General features: G+C 45.4%; 1 protein-coding gene across 2 annotated transcripts in view; it reads right to left on the reverse strand.

Moving 5' to 3' along the window:
• iqgap2 (IQ motif containing GTPase activating protein 2) overlaps positions 1–18,900 on the reverse strand; it is a 306,105-nt gene that overhangs the window by 81,643 nt on the left and 205,562 nt on the right. For both annotated transcript variants that reach the window (XM_033018621.1, XM_033018622.1), the window contains 4 exons: positions 17,631–17,794; positions 11,464–11,554; positions 5,013–5,180; positions 1,900–2,042 (listed from right to left, as the gene is read on the reverse strand). In XM_033018621.1, coding sequence (XP_032874512.1) covers positions 1,900–2,042; positions 5,013–5,180; positions 11,464–11,554; positions 17,631–17,794 — 566 coding nt within the window. The remainder of the gene's footprint in view (positions 1–1,899; positions 2,043–5,012; positions 5,181–11,463; positions 11,555–17,630; positions 17,795–18,900) is intronic.

Raw genomic sequence — 18,900 nt, forward strand, 5'->3', positions numbered from 1 at the left:
CATGTAATATAATGCTCTGGGACCAACACACTCTAATGGAAAGCATGTGGTTGCATTTATTTTGATACAAAGCCTTTAAAAAAATCCAGTGGAGATTAAAGGGAAGAAGAAAGAAAGAGGCAGAATGGAGTAGGATGTTTGAACTCATTTTGATGAATCGTTTGCAAGAGTTATTTAGCAACATTTAATACATTGGAACCTTAACTAGTCAAACTCCATCCTGCGGCTTAAACCCAGAGGCCCGATTATTTTTTCTCTTTTGAAAAACAGTTCTAAATTTGGTTAGTTTCTATAGATTAAATCCTATAGATTTAATCTGGAAAAAAGAGTAAATTGGTAATTCTGCAGTTTTCTAAATCTTATAGTTTTAATGTAATTTTAGAGAGAGAGAGAAGCTTGGGCCCGTGGTAAAGAGACCTCTGTGTCATTTAAGTTTCATTTAAGCTTTGAAATTATTCAACGATTTGAGTAGCTTTTAAAGAGTAATGCAATAACAAGGAACTGCAGATGCTGGTTTACACCCAAGATAGACACAAAGTGCTGGAGTAACTCAGCGGGTCAGGCAGCATCTCTGGGGAACATGGATGGGCGACGTTTTGGGGCGGAACCCTTCTTCAGACCGATTCTGCCGTGCTGCTGCATGTAAGAATTTCATTGTTCTGTTTGGGACATATGACAAAAAAAACGCTCTTGACAAAGAGCAATGTGCGAAGAGGTCTGTCTAAAGGTTCTCGCCAGACACGTTGCCTGCCCCATTCCCTCCACACGCTCGGTTCCTCCAGGCAGGCCACCGAGAACAAAGGGGGGGCGAGGAGAACACTGGGGGGGGGGGGCAGAGAACAATGGGGGGGGGGCAGAGAACAATGGGGGGGGGCACAGAGAACAATGGGGGGGGCACAGAGAACAATGGGGGGGGGCAGAGAACAATGGGGGGGCACAGAGAACAATGGGGGGGCACAGAGAACAATGGGGGGGGGGCACAGAGGACAATGGGGGGGGGCACAGAGGACAATGGGGGGGGCACAGAGGACAATGGGGGGGGCACAGAGGACAATGGGGGGTTAACAGAGGACAATGGGGACTTGGCAGTGGGAACGGGGTGGGGGGTGGGAAGAGGGGTACTGCAGAGAACAAAGGAGGACGTGGCCGAGGGGAGATGGGGTGGGGGGGGCTAAGAGCGGGACCGCAGAGGACAAAAGGGGGCCCAGCAAGGGGGAGGGGTTGGGGGTTTGGGGTTGGAGGGCCCGAGACTGGGTGGGGAGGATGCTGGGGTCCTGCGAGCAAAGAGGGACCATCGGGGTTTTAATGAGTAATTTGTAACTTTGTCGCCCCAGATATGTGGCGACTCTTTGTGTACTTTGTGCATAGCATGCAAAGATAATTTCACTCTCCCTAGGTACACATGATGTTTGGACAGTCAGCTCACACAGCCTGCCAGCACAGCAACAAGTGTGCTCAGGTAGGGACTGCTCAGACGCGGTTATCAGGCGACCGAACCATCCTACCAACACCTAGAGAGCAGTCCTGAGCTACCAACAACCTCATTGGGGACTATCTTTGACCGGATTTACTAGACTTTAGCTTCCGCTAAACATTATTCCCTTTAGCGTGTGTCTTTGCACAGTGGAGAACTCGATTGTAATCATGGATTGTCTTTCCGCTGACTGGTTAGCACGCAACAAAAAGCTTCTCACTGTATCTCGGTACACACGACAATAAACTAAACTTGAGATAGGCAACAAAAGGCTGGGTCAGACAGCATCTCTGGAGAAAAGGAATAGGTGATGTTTCCGTTAGAGATCCTTCTTTAGACTGAGAGTCAGGGGAAACTAAACACAAACTAGTTGTTAGCAGGGACTTATATCAAGTATAAAAAGTTTCACAGACGGCTGACAATACCTGAATTTCTTCTCTACTAAGCTGGGTGTTGTTTTGTACAATGGACTCTGGCTTTTCCCACGTGCCTTCTGCCATTTCCAGGTTGTGGTAATACTCATACTTGTCCTTTATCTTGTGAATAACCCAAAGACTTCCATTTGGTCCTGCGCATGAACGATACAAAAGACAACGTCACGTTAGCATTCCCGTGTAGCGCTTCCAAATGGAGGTGTCATTGAACTGAGGAACTGTATCCGTTTGGGACTTCGAGAGACATGTTTACCGGGGGAGAGGGGTAGATAATACAAAGTAGTTACTGCCATTTACGATGCTCAGGAGAGTTTTGGCTGCAAGTCACTTTCCTCCCCAAACTCCACTCAAAGCAAACTACAAGTCAATCTATAAGTTAAATATGAAAACCATGACATCAATACTGACAAAGCTTCTTGCTGTAGGAAATATTGTTTGGTTGACTTTTTGTTAATTTAATTTTCCAACATTGAAAATTAAACATGAATGAGATTTAAAAACAAGCAAAAACCAGCTATTGGTATTACTAAGCAGCAAGGTTTATAAGAAAGAACTGCAGATGCTAGTTTTAGACTGAAGATGGATACAATATGCTGGAGTAAACGGGTTAGGCAGCATCTTTTGTTTAGTTGCGTTTAGAGATACAGCGTGGATACAGGCCCTTCAGCCCACCGAGTCCACACCGACCAGCGATCCTGTACATTAACGTTATCCTACATACTAGGGACAATTTACATTTATACCAAGCCGATTCACCTATAAACCTGTACGTCTTTGGAGTGTTGGAGGAGACCGAAGATCTCGGAGAAACCCCAATCGGATCACAGGGAGACTGTACAAACTCCATACAGACAGCACCCATAGTCAGGATCAAACCCGGGTCCCTGGCACTGTAAAGCAGTGGATCTACTGCTGTGACACTGTGCCGCCCATCTCTAGAGAAAAAGGATGGGTCGAACCCTTCTTTGGTTTAAAGAAGGGTTCTGACCTGAAACGTTACCCGTCTTATTTTCTCTAGAAATGCTGCCTGACCCACTGCGTTATGCCCCTGTCCCACTTAGGAAACCTGAAAGGAAACCTCTGGAGACCTTGCGCCCCACCCAAGGTTTCTGTGCGTTTCCCGGAGGTTTTTGTCAGTCTCCCTACCTGCTTCCACTACCTGCAACCTCCGGCAACAACCTGCAACCTCTGGGAACCGCACGGAAACCTTGGGTGGGGCGCAAAGTCTCCAGAGGTTTCCGTTCAGGTTTCCTAAGTGGGACAGGGGCGTTACTCCAGCACTTTGTGTCTATCTTCAGCAAGTTTTAGTTATTCATTTTCAGAGCTAAAATGCCAGAATCTTATCTTTGTTTTTCTTAAAATTGAGTCAATTCACTGGTCCCTCGGGGACAGAGACGCTGCCTGTCTCCAGAGCTGCTGACTGACCTGCTGAGTTAATCCAGCTGTTATTCCCTCTGGGAATTAATTGGCTCTCTTTCCACCAGTACACCAAGGAGCAATAACCAGCTTGTACATTCAAGATCATGTGTGGTGATTGTAAAATGGCTCCAAAATGCAAGAGGGTGTTGAAGGAGCAGCTCCAGGTGTGTTTTGGAATATAACATCAACTAATGAAGTAGAATGATCCAATGGTTAAAGTAGCAGTCTAAATGGGCAGAGCTCAATGCAACCTTCCCCCCATTGACGGACAGTACACTGCAAGGGCCAGGAAGCGAGCGGGTAAGATCATCTCTGATCCTTCTCACCCTGGCCGTGGCTTGGTTCGGCAATTTGAGCGCCCTGGAGAGGAAAAGACTACAAAAAGTAGTAAACACTGCCCAGCCCATCATCGGCTCTGACCTTCCTTCCATCGAGGGGATTTATCGCAGTCGCTGCCTCAAAAAGGCTGGCAGTATCATCAAAGACCCACACCATCCTGGCCACACACTCATCTTCCTGCTACCTTCAAGTAGAAGGTACAGGAGCCTGAAGACTGCAACAACCAGGTTCAGGAATAGCTACTTCCCCACAGCCATCAGGCTATTAAACCTGGCTCGGACAAAACTCTGATTATTAGCAACCACTTTCTGTTATTTGCACTACCGGTTTATTTATTCATGTGTGTATATATTTATATCATGGTATATGAACACATTTATCTGTTTTGTAGTAAATGCCTACTATTTTCTGTGTGCTTAAGCAAAGCAAGAATTTCATTGTCCTATACAGGGACACATGACAATAAACTCACTTGGCCACAAACTCTTTGAATCACTTCCCTCTGGAAGGCGACTCCGGATTGTCAAAGCTGCCACAACCAGACATAAAAACGGCATTTTTCCACGAGTAGTAGCTCTACTCAATAACCAAAAGTCTGTCGCCTCCTTTTGCTCTGGTATTTTATTTCATTCATATGTTTAAACTATAATGTTTTATTCCTAATGTTTTCATGTTTTATGTTTTACTCTTAATTGTTTGCTGTATGTCGTGTTGTTACTATGAGCGGAGCACCAAGGCAAATTCCTTGTATGTGTACATACTTGGCCAATAAACGTATTCATTCATTCATTTAAGAGTATAGCTTCCATGTCACAATAGACAATAGACAACAGGTGCAGGAGTAGGCCATTCGGCCCTTCGAGCCAGCACTGCCATTCAATGTGATCATGGCTGATCATCCACAATCAGTACCCCGTTCCTGCCTTCTCCCCATATCCCCTGACTCTGCTATTCTTAAAAGCCCTACCTAGCTCTCTCTTGAAAGCATCTCATCCAGGTTGTAAAGAAAACCTGCAGAGAAAGCTGGAGAAATTTTACCCTCATCATCTTCACCATGTGAATTCAAGACAAGGTCCGGAGCTGTTTGCAGATTTTCTTACCTGATGCTCCACTTGAGATTGTATTTGCCAAAGTTTGGCCAATGACATTTCGGGTCGAGACCTTTCTTAAGACTGTCTTATTCAGTCTGAAGAAGGGTCCCGACCGGAAACATTGCCCATTCCTTCTATCCAGAGATGCTGCCTGCCTGAGTCACTCCAACATTTTGTGTCAATCTTAAATGATTCTTCCTCTTAGCTTCCCAATGCCATCGTAGGGAAAGTTGCAGTAAGTCATGCACTTCATACCTTCTCCAGTCTTTTGCTTCTTTGCCTCAAAGAGTTCATTCTGATAAGTATCGGCACATTCTGGTACAACTCCTCTCGTGACGGCATTTGCAGACTGCATCGCAGCTAGCGTCTGCTGTGAATCCCCATTCTCTATTGCCGAGTTAATCTCGGACACTGCGATGGCCACTGAAAGAGAAGCAAAGGAGAAAGAAATGATGAGCTACATTATATCATTCATAATGAAAATAAAATCTCACCATCTGTTTTTTGTTCTAAGTGAATAGAATAGAATTTGTTTATTATCATTGCACAAAACTGAGCAACAAAATTCCATTTGCTTCTCCTCCGTTAAAAGAAATACAACACAACAAACAATACACATATGTACAGTTAATAGTAAAATAATAGATACATTTTTTTTAAAGTTTAAAAGAATTTAGCAGTATTCCTCGAAGTTACTTCTTGCTTCCCAGTGTTCACTATTGGAGTTAAGCTCTTTTACCGCACATGGGTAGAAACTATTTTTTAGTCTACCGGTGCGAGCCTGCAGAGACCTGAGTCGCCTCCCCGAGGGTAGCAGAGTAAAAAGGTGGTTGGCAGGGTGGGATGTGTCCTTCTTGATATTTATGGCCCTGTGCAAGCATCGGGCCTTGTATATGTCATCCAAGGAGGGCAGGTTAGCGTTTGTAATGCGCTGCGCAGTTTTTATAATTCCCTGCAGCGCCCTCCTCTCAGCCACAGTACAGCTAGCAAACCACACCAGGATTCCGTAGGTGAGGATACTTTCCACGGCACATCGTGGGGAGTTGTAGGTCAGAGTTATAGCCTATTTCCTTCGCTCCATAGATGCTGCTGCACCCGCTGAGTTTCTCCAGCATTTTTGTGTACCTTCGATTTTCCAGCACCTGCAGTTCCTTCTTAAACACAGTTGTAGGTCAGAATTCGGCATTCATTCATTCCTTAAAGTCAGAATTAGATGTTCGGCCCTTTAGTTTAGTTTATTGCCAAGTGTACTGAGATACAGTGAAAGGCTTTTTTTTGCATGCTATCTAGTCAGGGGAAAGACAATACATGATTACAATCAAACCGTCCACAATGATCAAATACAAAGAGTTATAGAGTGATACAGTGTGGAAACAGGCCCTTCAGCCCAACTTGTCCACACCGGCCAACATGTCCCAGCTACACTAGACCCACCTGACTGCGCTTGGTCCATATCCCTCCAAACCTGTCCGTTCCATGTACCTGTCTAATTGTTTCTTAAGCGGTTGGGAGAGTACCTGCCTCAACTATCTCCTCTGACAGCTTGTTCCATACACCCACCACCTTTTGTGTGAAAAAGTTACCCCTCACGGGCCTGTCCCACTTAGGCGATTTTTCAGCGACTGTCAAGTTGCTTGGAAAACAGGGGAGCTGGAACGGCAACTGTCAGAGTGGAACACACACATACACACACATCGCTTCCCTCACCAGCCCGTGTGAATTTTTTAGACAGCACTTGCCCTGTGTAAAAAATTCACACGGTGCAAAGCCAAGGTGATACAGACACACACCTCAATGAACAGGAAGGTTGGTGCTGTAATTAAGACGGCTAAAGCAGTGTACGGTGTCCTTCAAAAGAGGGGGGGGGGGGAGAGGGGTAGAGGGGGAATAAAGAATGGAGACAACGTTTAAGAAGCCAGAGATACACGGCTGAGAAGCTCGGCGGACATTTAACATTACCAGTCGGTTATCCAGCGGGTAATTGCATCAAAAATTGGCAGGCTAGAGACATTAAATAGCCCAGCCATGTATTACCACATCCAGGTTAAGTCTAGTTTCCACGTGGAAACAGGCCCTTCGGCCCACCGAGTCCTCGCTGACGTGCCATCCCCGTACACTACACACCAGGGACAATTTACAATCTTTACCAAAGCCAATTAATCTACAAACCTGCGCGTCTTTGGTGTGGGAGGAAACCAGGGAAACCCACACGGTCACTCGGCACGCCAGGCAGCCTCTCTGCAGAACACAAATAGATGACTTTTCAGGTCGAGACCCTTTTTCAGTCTGGTCTGAACAAGACTCACTTTGAAGAAGTGTCCTGACCTGAAAAGCCACCTATTGATGTTCTCCAGAGATGCTGCCTGGTTTGCTGAGTTACTCGAGCATTTTGCCTTTAAAACAAAAAGAAACAGATAAAATACGGCACGGCACGGTGGCACAGCGGTAGAGTTGCTGCCTTACAGCGCTAGAGACCCGAGTTCAAACCGCACTATGGGTGCTGTCTTTACGGAGTTTGTACGTTCTCCCTGTGACCACATGGGTTTCCTCCCACACACCAAAGACATACAGGATTATCTGCCTTGCAAAGCCAGAGACCCAGGTTTAATCAAATGGCACAATGGGCTAAGTGTTCGGCTGGCAACCTGAAGGTGGCCAGTTCGAATCCTGCTTGGAGTGTGTACTGTCGTTGTGTCCTTGGGCAAGACACTTCACCTACCTTTGCTTGGGACTAGAGACGGAAATTAGCTACTGATTGGCTACAATCTCGCATATTTACATGCAAAATGTTAATTAATATGCACTGTCCCTATAAACAAAACATTATTATTATTATTATTAATCCTGACTACTGCCGCTGTTTGTACGGAGTTTGCACGTTCTCACCGTAACCTACGTGGGTTTTCTCCGAAATCTTCAGTTTTCTCCCACACTCCAAAGACGTGCGTTGGTAGGTTTAATAGATTTTGTATAAATGTAAATTGTCCCTAGAGGAGGATAGTGTTAATATGGAGGGATGGCTGGCCGCTGAAAACTCGGTGGGCCGAAGAGCATGTGTCTCTAATACTAAAACTAAAACAGCTTTAAATGAGGTGAACAGAATAATATGAATTTGTGGTATAGTCTCTGCTCTTCTACAGTCTCCGTGGACTGTCACCTTGTCGTGGTGGAGAAGCTCGTGTGGACCTGAGATCCTGAGAGCGATGCCGTCTGGAGCTATGCTCCTGGTAGGGTCACCCACGGCGGTAAGGTCGAGGGGGAGGTCCCTGACAAAGAACAATCCAACCAAGACCTCAACGGTGGAACAGGCAGAGGACGATGGCTGACTTTAGTGGAGCGTCACAACGGCTGGGAAGGCGGATGAAGGCTGCAGCAGAAAAGGGTCACCGGTCGTCTTGGACTCCATGCCACTGGATCCTGACCCAGATCTGTCAAGAACCGTGGGGTGGCTGTCAGTGCACCAGCCTCCCCACGTTAAACAAAGTCTCGCACCGGCGTCCTCCCAAAAGTGGACAGTCATACTCATTTCGAGTGACCGCCGATGACGATGCTCTTCTACAGAAGTTATCTAAATGTTGTCAACATCCATCTCATCTAATGCAAGGAATCTCATCTCAAGGATTCTGCGCCCTGGGATGTTTCTCTTTGTTCTACCGGTTGTACTTGCACTTGGCTTTACTGGAGTTGATCATGCAAAAGAAAGCCTTTCACTACCTCGGTGCATGGGACAACAATGATACATCTAAATCTAAACTATCCCCCCCCCCCCCCCCCCCCCCCCCCCCCCCCCCCCACTGTCACAACATAATTGGATGATCAACTTAAATTCCCATGACAAATCAAAATCAACCTATACATTGTACCATCTGGATCATGAGCCGTTGACCTGTACATGTTATTAAAGCCAGTCATTACACAAAGCACATGTTTGTCCTCCCAAAGGAAGCAGAAACGCAGAGGAACGGCACGTTGCAGACTCCTGCAATGAAGATGAACAGGGTGTTTGTCTGTTCCCTTCAAAAAGGTCAAAGGGAGTATGTGAAGGGCAAGGAAGTAAACGGAACGGCCTCTTCTCCACACATTGCCTTCCTGTTTCTGCTCCCAATTATTCTTCCATATTTCTATACCGTTCTCTTTACGCACTGCCTGGCCGTGCCAGAGACGTGGAAGAATCTGATAAATAAGCATTTCCAAACCAGCAAATGCCATAGCTGAAGAACAGCAAATTCCTGAGAGATAAAAACACAAGAGCTGGAAACGCTTTTGATGAAATGGTGAATGGGCTTCAACCTGAAGACAGACTGTTTTTACTTCCACCAATGCTGCCTGGCCTGTTCAAGGCTTCCAGAATGTTTAATTTCAGATTTCCAGCATATGGGATTTATTTTGTAAGTTTATAGACCCCTGAGAAGTGGTGAATCTGTGGAATTCATTGCCACAGACAGCTCAGCTCTGGAGGCCAAGTCAATGGATGATTTTTTCAGGCGGAGATTGACAGATTCTTGATTAGTACGGGTGTCAGGGGTTATGGGAAGAAGGCAGGAGAATGGGGTTGAGGGGGAGAGGTAGATCAGCCGTGATTGAATGGCAGAGTAGACTTGATGGGCCATATGGCCTAATTCTGCTCCTAGGACTTAAGATCTTGTGAGTTTGCAGTACAGCACATTCCTTGATTTGGCTTTGAACACCTGCCTGCTGCTTAACACTTGCATTGAGCCCAATCTTGCCACTGCCCGAGTTGAGTGGGTGGAGCAGCGTGTTCCAGACACCCACAATAGAACAACATGAAAGTCAGCAAGATACTAGAGGTCAAATACACATACATCTCAACTCAATTTAAACCAGAGGAACAAATCGACTTTGTGCCTGGCCTCTGGGCTGTACTCCAACCATGGCAATGCAAAAACTGGTGAACAGCGTCCACTCCATCACTGGTACTGACCTCCCCACCACTGAAGGGATCTACAGGAGTCGCTGCCTCAAAAAGGCAGCCGGCATCACCAGAGACCCACGCCACCCTGGCCACTCTCTTGTTTCACTCCTGCTATCGGGAAGAAAGTATGGGCGCCTGAAAACTGTAACGTCCAGATATAGGAGCTTCTCTCCTGCACCCATCAGGCTACTAGACACTTCAACCTCCAAATAAGCTCCAAACTGCATAGACTTTTTACACGATAATATATTTGTTCTTATTATGGTGTTTCCAGAGTACTAATCTACTATCCTTCAGTCTTAAATATGCAGTGTGGAAACAGGACCTTCGGCCCACCGAATCCGTGCCGACCAGCATTCACCCCGTACACTAGTACTATCCTACTCGCCAGGGACAATTCACAGAAGCCAATTAACCTACAAACCTGCACGTCTTTGGCGCGTGTGAGGAAACTGGAGCACCTGGAGAAAACCCACGTGGTCACAGGGAGAATGTATAAACTCCGTAAAGACAGCACCCGTAGTAAGGTTTGTACCCAGGTCACTAGCGCTGTAAGGCAGCAACTCTACCGCTGCACCACTGTGCAACCTCAGGCTTACATATCTGTTGTGCTGCTGCAAGTAAGACATTTGTTTTTTTGTTTTGGGACATATATAACAATAAAACATTCTTAACTTGCCTCTTGAATAGTGCCCCTGCCTTGCATCTCAAAGAAAAAGGGGCATGTATGGTATGAAGTTATTTAAATTTTAAATTTTAATTATTTACATTTTTCTGTTCAATTGCCTCCGAATGTCTCCGACCATCATGAAAACTTGGAATTACTGGGAAGGAATTCCGACAGAGACCCAAAAAGCTGGAGTAACTCGCAGCCTGAAGAAGGGCCTCGACCCAAATCGTCACCTGTTCCTTTTCTCCAGAGATGCTATCTGTCCCGCTGAGTTACTCCAGCTTTTTGTATCTACATTCAGTTTAATCTAGCATTTGCAGTTCCTGCCTGTACACCTGGGCCTTGCTTTATGTACTCCACATCTAGATGCCCCTGCACTGCCAGTGATCCTCAAAGAATAACTGAGACAGATATGCCTGCAGAACCCAAGAGGTCATGTGATGGCAGAATGTTGTCCTGGGTAGGTGAGGTTCAAACGCGAGCTGGTTCGAGTGAAATCTGGTTCACTACTACACAGAAACATGGAAAATAGACACAGAAGTAGGTCATTCAGCCCTTCGAGCCAGCACCGCCATTCAATATGATCATCCACAACCAGTACTATGGTTGTACTTGCTTTCTCCCCATATTCCTTGATTCCGTTAGCTATATCTAACTCTCTCTTGATTCCATCAGGCATATACAATAGGTACACAAAATTGCTGGGGAAACTCAGCGGGTGCAGCAGCATCTATGGAGCGAAGGAAATAGGCGACGTTTCGGGCCGAAACCCTTCTTCAGACTGATGGGGGGTGGGAGAAAGAAGGAAAAGGGGAGGAGGGGGAGGAGCCCGAGGGCGGGCGGATGGGAGGGTGGGAGGAGACAGCTAGAGGGTTAAGGAAGGGGAGGAGACAGCAAGGGCTAGCAAAATTGGGAGAATTCAATGTTAATGCCATACGGACACAAGGTCCCCAGACGGAATATGAGGTGCTGTTCCTCCAATTTCCGCTGTTGCTCACTCTGGCAATGGACCTACAATAGGCATTTTTGTTGCTGTAAAATAAAATGTGAAATGTTGTCCCCACAATGCCCATTCTAAATTCCAGACACATGTTTTTACTCACAGGAATGTGCATCTTCAGTGTCTTGGTTTGCAGAAAGGATTGCTTCTTGTACCTCATCCAACCACAACGCTGCCCCGTCATCCTGAGATACCTTCAGTGAAAACATGTAGATGAATACAGGATGTTACAGTCTAAACACAGCTAGTTTAACAGCAAGGCACCAGAGAAATATTCCCCAACAAGACCAAATGATATGAACAGTTTCAACTCTGGTTTAACAAACGTGAGACACAAAAAGCTGGAGTAACTCAGCGGGTCAGACAGCATCTCTGGAGAAAAGGAATAGGTGATGTTTCGGGTCGAGAGCCTTCTTCAGTCTGAAGAAGGGTCTCGACCCTTATATATCTCGGAACGTCATGTATTCCTTATAGTCACGCATACATAAGAGTCGAGACCCTCCTTCAGACTGAAGAAAGGTCTCGACCCCGAAACGTCACCTATTCCTTTCCCCCAGAGATGCTGTCTGACCCAGCTGAGTTACTCCAGCTTTTTGTGCCTATCTTTGGTTTAAACCAGCATCTGCAGTTCCTTCCTAATCAAAAGTGTGAAGATGGCAAAGAGAAAGTCTTTGGATCTAGGTTCTATCATTATGAGCAGATTAATATATTTTTACAATGATCACCATAAGGAAAATGTCATATGGATTTTGTAATCTTGGTGAAAGTCTTTTATGCTACTAAATTACTGCACATGTGCTGCAGGTGGATTTTTAAAGGGTTATGATCTAAAAGATGTCCCCTAATTAAAAACTTGTAAATCAAAAAAACATTTCCTATTAGTTTCAAACTCTATTTAAACATTCCAGAGGTTAGGATAAGAGGAGAAAAATAATGTTGAATTAGAAGCTGAGCAGTAATCTAATTGAATGGCAGAGTAGACTTCGCTACCACATGACCAATTCCTACTCCGATTTCTTATGGCCTGATCTACTGTATGGTTTATAACCAAATCGATGGAAAATGGCACACTTTCATTTGATGAGAATATCCTGAATGGGTGCACAACATGATGTAATGGGTGGAGAGGGGATCTTATAGAAACATATAAAATTCTTAAGGGATTGGACAGGCTAGATGCAGGAAAAATGTTCCCCATGTTGGGGGAGTCCAGAACCAGGGGTCACAGTTTACGAATAAGGGGTAGGCCATTTAGGACTGAGAGGAGGAAAAACTTTTTCACCCAGAGAGTTGTGAATCTGTGGAATTCTCTTCAGTGGAGGCCAATTCACTGGATGTTTTCAAGAGAATGTCAGATTTAGCTCTTAGGGCTAACAGAATCAAGGGATATGGGGAAAAAGCAGGAACGGGGTACTGATTTTCGATGATCAGTCATGACCATATTCTTAAGGGAATGGTGGTACTGGCTCGAAGGGCCGAATGTCCTAATCCTGCACCTATTTCCTATGTTTCTATGTCTAATGCAATTTGGAACATTACGTTAGACCCAGGCTCACCATAATTTTTTGGACAGACATCCAAGTTATTTAACAAAACACAAAGTGTTGGAGGAACTCAGCATGTCAGGCAGCATTTGTGACTGAAATGGCCAGATGACATTTCATAATGAAGAACGGTCTTGACCCTTCGAAACGTTGTCCGTTCATTCCCTCCACAGATGCTGCCTGGCCCGCTGAATTCCTCCAGCACTTAGGGTTTTGCTCATGATTCTTGCATCTGCAGATCCTTGCGTACTCAACTTTTTGAATTGGAGTTAAATGGAAACTTGCAAAACTATTGATTGTAGGAAGATACAACACGGGTTTCAATGAGGTTAGACTATGAAATCCAATTCCCTCGTTGCAGCAGGATGGCTAACTCTTTTTTAAATATGGTTTTGATTATAATAATAGAATGGGGAAGTGGAAGTGGAAAGACACTGGTCCCTTGCAATCTGGATTAATCAGCCAAGACTCAAAATCAACAGTGTAAAAGCTGTTAATGGCTGTATAACAAAGAGAATAATTTTACCATTCATTCCTTGCGATTCAGTTCAGTTTATTTTATTGTCACGTGTACTGAGGTACAGTGAAAAGCCTTTGCTGCGTGCTAACCAGTCAGCGGAAAGACAATCCGATTGATCTCACAATAGCGTTTTATCACTTCTCAAATATGAATACATTTTCACAAGCGTCATTATAATACTGAGGTCTCTTCCAGGGACGGAATGTCATGAGATGCGAAACTCAGGCACAGTGGTTTTCTTCCACAGGTGCTGTTTGACGGATATTTAGCAGAAGTGGTCTGAGAACGTAACCATTATACTGATAAAACAAGCCAATCGTCTGGTGAACCATGAGGTTTACAGAATTAAAAGTGAAACAATTTAGAAAATGCAGTCAAAGAGTTGAAGATGGCTAACAAAGCATTCATGAATAATTGAAATTAACGTTAATGCCCAGAGCCCTGGACAATGCTGCAAGGAGATTGTCAAGTGATATCCTCAGTTCTTCCACCTCACAAGAGGAACACAGCGACTTTGCCACTATTTTCAACCACACGAACGATGTCGAGTTCCTTTTAATCAATGCTCTGACCAAGAAATTAACTGGGTCGGATGCATAGATATTGTGGCTATGAGGACAGATCAGTGGTTATATTGTGTTCAAGAAGGAACTGCAGATGCTGGAAGATCGAAGGTACACAAAAATGCTGGAAAAACTCAGCGGGTGCAGCAGCATCTATGGAGCGAAGGAAATAGGCGACGTTTCGGGCCGAAACCCTTCTTCATTCCACACCAGGGCATCGGAAATGTCCTTGTTCTTCAGGGAACGGGGATTCCCCTCCGCCACCATAGATGAGGCTCGCACCAGGGTCTCATCCATACCCCGCAACACTGCTCTCTCTCCCCATCCCCGCACTCGCAACAAGGGCAGAGTCCCCCTAGTCCTCACCTTTCACCCCACCAGCCGGCAAATACAACAAATAATCCTCCGCCATTTCCGCCACCTCCAACGTGACCCCACCACTCGCCACATCTTCCCATCTCCCCCTATGTCTGCCTTCCGCAAAAACCGCTCCCTCCGCAACTCCCTTGTCAATTCTTCCCTTCCCTCCCGTACCACCCCCTCCCCGGGCACTTTCCGTTGCAACCGCAAGAAATGCAACACCTGTCCCTTCACCTCCCCCCTCGAATCCATTCAAGGACCCAAGCAGTCATTCCAGGTGCGACAAAGGTTCACCTGTATCTCCTCCAACCTCATCTACTGCATCCGCTGCTCTAGATGTCAGCTGACTTACATCGGGGAGACTAAGCGGAGGTTGGGCGATCGTTTCGCCGAACACCTCCGCTCAGTCCGCAATAACCTACCTGAACTCCCGGTGGCTCAGCACTTCAACTCCCCCTCCCATTCCCAATCCGACCTCTCTGTCCTGGGTCTCCTCCATTGCCAGAGTGAGCAACACCGGAAATTGGAGGAACAGCACCTCATATTCCGCCTGGGTTGCTTGCGTCCGGATGGCATGAACGTTGAATTCTCCCAGTTTTGCTAGCCCTTGCTGTCTCCTGCCCTTCCTTAACCCTCGAGCTGTCTCCTCCCATCCCCCCGCCCTCAGGCTCCTCCTCCTCCCTTTTTCCTTCCTTCTCCCCCCCACCCCCCATCAGTCTGAAGAAGGGTTTCGGCCCGAAACTTCGCCTATTTCCTTCGCTCCATAGATGCTGCTGCACCCGCTGAGTTTCTCCAGCATTTTTGTGTACCTTCAGTGGTTATATCGTTTGGTTACAGCCTTACCAACCAAAGAGTTTCCAAGGGATAAACCAGGCATGCAATGGAATATTCTTCATGTGACTAGTTTCCAATTGTAAAAGTTGATTAGAAGTTGTAAAGACAACCCATGCTTAACATTTACTCTTTCTAGCCCAACACAGTTGGAATCATCTGCCTAATGTACAACGGCAACCTCCCAAATGCTGATTGTTCTCGTTTCATCTCCTAAGCCAGCATGTCATACCTTCATGAATGCATTGAGGCACAATGCATTCATAATTAAAGAGGTGACATTTATTTGCAAGAGAGCATTGTTAAACCTATTTGACAATGTTTGTTTCTGTTTTATTTTGTTTCATCACCAACAGATACCAGTAGATACAAAATGCTGGAGTAACTCAGCGGGACAGGCAGCGTCTTTGGAGAGGAGGAATGCGTGACGTTTCGGGTCGAGACCCTTCTTCAGTCAGGGGAGGGGGAAAACGAGAGATAATCACAGAAGGGGAGCAGTGAGAGAGGGTGTTGCAGGACTCTTGGCGGAGAGAAGGAGGAGAAATCTGAAGAGTCGTCGAAACGTCACCCATTTCTTCTCTCAACGATGCTGCCTGTCTCGCTGAGTTACTCCAGCATTTTGTGGTCTATTTTCGGTTTAAACCACCGTCTGCAGTTCCTTCCTACACAACCAATAGATATGTTTTCCCATGAATGGCCATGAAATTGCATTTTATCCTGTTAGGCAGCAGAGTCGAGTGTGTTCGATACTCAATAACATACTGTCACAGTTCCCAATATAGAGATAGATTGTGTTTTACCCGTGTGTAATTTGTGTGTTTTTGAAATAACATGCTTGTTCCTTTAATCCCAAAGCTTGATTTATGCACTGGTATTTTGGAATAATATTAATAATCATCATTTTATTATTAATGTTTAATGTTTTATGTATCATTCTTAACTGTCACTGTATGTCATGTTGTCACTTGTGGGCGGAGCACCAAGGCAAATTCCTTGTATGTGAATAATTGGCCAATAAAATTATTCATTCATTTTGGAATAGTACACACCAATTTACTGCAGACAGCGTAATCGTGTATATTATTAATTTGCACGTTTCCGAATTACGTGCTGCTTTTCAATCTTGTCTTCCCCGCGTAAAATGGAGGTGCCTGTATTATCAATATTCAAAAGTTCATATGTGATAGGAGCAGAATTAGGCCATTTGGCCCATTAAGTCAACTCCGCCATTCAATCTGAAGAAGCATTTCGGCCCGAAACGTTGCCTTTTTCCTTCGCTCCATAGATGCTGCTGCACCCGCTGAGTTTCTCCAGCACTTTTGTGTACCCGCAATTCAATCTGATGGCTGATCTATCTCTCCCTCCTAACTCCATTCTCCTGCCTTCTCCCCATAACCCCTTCCACCCTTACAAATCTGTAATATAATATAGTCTGCTGTATGTAAAATAAATTCCTAACTTAACCATGAGTAAAGCATAATATTTCTGCTGTCGCCTGAATCTATTGGAAACTGTTAGTGACAATATGTGGGTGAGAAACAGGCACATGTACCTCTGCTACCTAACAGGATAAAGTACAATTGCACTGACATTTTTTGAACAGAGTGATCAAAACATATCTCTAAATTAGTATCACCATGCTGACTATCCCCAATCAGCCCCTGTCCATAGGATAGACATGCATATAATCGCAAAACATTTATTATTATGTAAGGCTAAAATTATAAATATAATTTATAACGCTCCTTGCTATATTATAACCAAGTTACAAAATTTCTAATCTTAAATTCATAAGTGATAGGAGCAGAATTAGGCCATTCGGCTGATCGTCTGAAGAAGGGTTTCGGCCCGAAACGTTACCTATCTCCTTCACTCCATAGATGCTGCTGCACCCGCTGAGTTTCTCCAGCATTTTTGTGTACCTTCGATTTTCCAGCATCTGCAGTTCCTTCTTAAACACAATCACGGCTGATCAATCTTTACCTCTCAACCATTCTCCTGCCTTCGCCCCATAACCCCTGACACACGTACTAATCAAGAGTCTGTCAATCTCTGCCTTAAAAATATCCATTGACTTGGCCTCCACATCCGTCTGCGGCAATTAATTCCACAGATTCACCACCCTGTGACTAAAGAAATTCCTCCTCATCTCCTTTCTGAAGGTACGTCCTTTTATTCTGAGGCTAAGACCTCTGGTCCTAGACTCTCACATTAGTGGAAAAGTCCTCTCCACATACACTTGCCTTGCACTATATGGTAAGTTTCAATGAGGTCCCCCCTCAATCTTCTAAACTCAAGCTTCTAAACTCCAGTGTGTACAGGCCCAATGTTGTCAGACGCTCATCAGACTCGATGGGCCAAATGGCCTAATTCTGCTCAGAAAAATATGCATTTATAATAATGATTTCAGATGAACAAAAATGGGAAAAACAATCACTTTATGAAGACTCACCTTGCATTTCCGTTGCTTCGTGTCCCACAAGACATCTTGGTAATGGTTTGCCATGGAGGAGTTCACTTCCTGTAATTTGGCTGTTGGCGTCAATAATGCCTCCAGTGTTTTATTTGGATCCTTTTTATCTACTGCATCATTGATAAGGTCAGCTGCAAAAACCCCTGTCAAGACAAAGGTGAAATTAATAAATACCAACAGTGAGAGAAATATTGTGATATTAAGGTCCATAGCTTCAAACCTGGCTAATTCATGAGATTTGCAGAGACCGAATCATCTACTGTCAATGCATTGCCTCTCAGCCTTTGTAATCAGATGCCTCACAGAAAAAAGGGTGACATTTCTTCCCTGAAGCCTATTAGTGAGCCAGATTTATTTTTTAAACAACAAACGTGGACAGGATGTTTCCACTTGTGGGAGAGTCTCGGACTAAGGGTGATGAGGTGTCCTTGAGACTCTTGAAAGGCGCCCATAAATAAAATTTATTATTATTATTATAGCCTCAGAATTAAAGGACATTATTTTAGGGTGGAGATGCGGAGGAATCTTTTTAGTCTCAGGGCGGTGAATCTGTGGAATTCATTGCCACAGAAGGCTGTGGAGGCCAAGTCAATGAATATTTTTAAGGCGGAGATAGATAGATTTCTTATTAGTCCGGTGTCAGGGGTTACGGGGAGAAGGCAGGTGAATGGGGTTAGGAGGGTGAGTTAGATCAGCTATGATTGAATGGCAGAGTAGAGTTGCTGGGCCGAATGGCCTAATTCTGCTCCTATCACTTATGACCTTAAATCCATGAGGTCCTCATTGAAACTTACCGAATAGTGAAAGACCTGGATAGAGTGGATGTGGAGAAGATGCTTCCATTAGTGGGAGAGTCTAGGACCAGAAGGCTCAGCTTCAGAATAAATCTCTGGAAAGGAGATGAGAAGGAAGTGGCTGGTACATGCTGCTGGGGGTGGTGGTTGAGGCTCGGGTTGCCAACTGTCCCATATTAGCCGGGACATCCCATATTTTGGGCTAAATTGCTTTGTCCCATACGGGACCGTCCTTGTCTCGTATTTGACTGCTACTACTCGGGTCGAGGGGACTCTCAGGTCGGTGTTCCGCATCACCATCCCGGCGTAGTGCAGCCCACGGAGTGCAGCGGCAGCAGCGCATCGCCCGTGGCCCCGTCGGTCGGCAGCCCAGCCAGCTGTCCGACCTTCGGACCTTCGCTTACCGCACACACCACCAGCCCTCCTTCTCATGGCCGATCATCGGTTCACGAGTT

The sequence above is a fragment of the Amblyraja radiata genome, chromosome 3 (assembly GCF_010909765.2).
Source record: "Amblyraja radiata isolate CabotCenter1 chromosome 3, sAmbRad1.1.pri, whole genome shotgun sequence".
NCBI classification, from domain to species: domain Eukaryota; kingdom Metazoa; phylum Chordata; class Chondrichthyes; order Rajiformes; family Rajidae; genus Amblyraja; species Amblyraja radiata.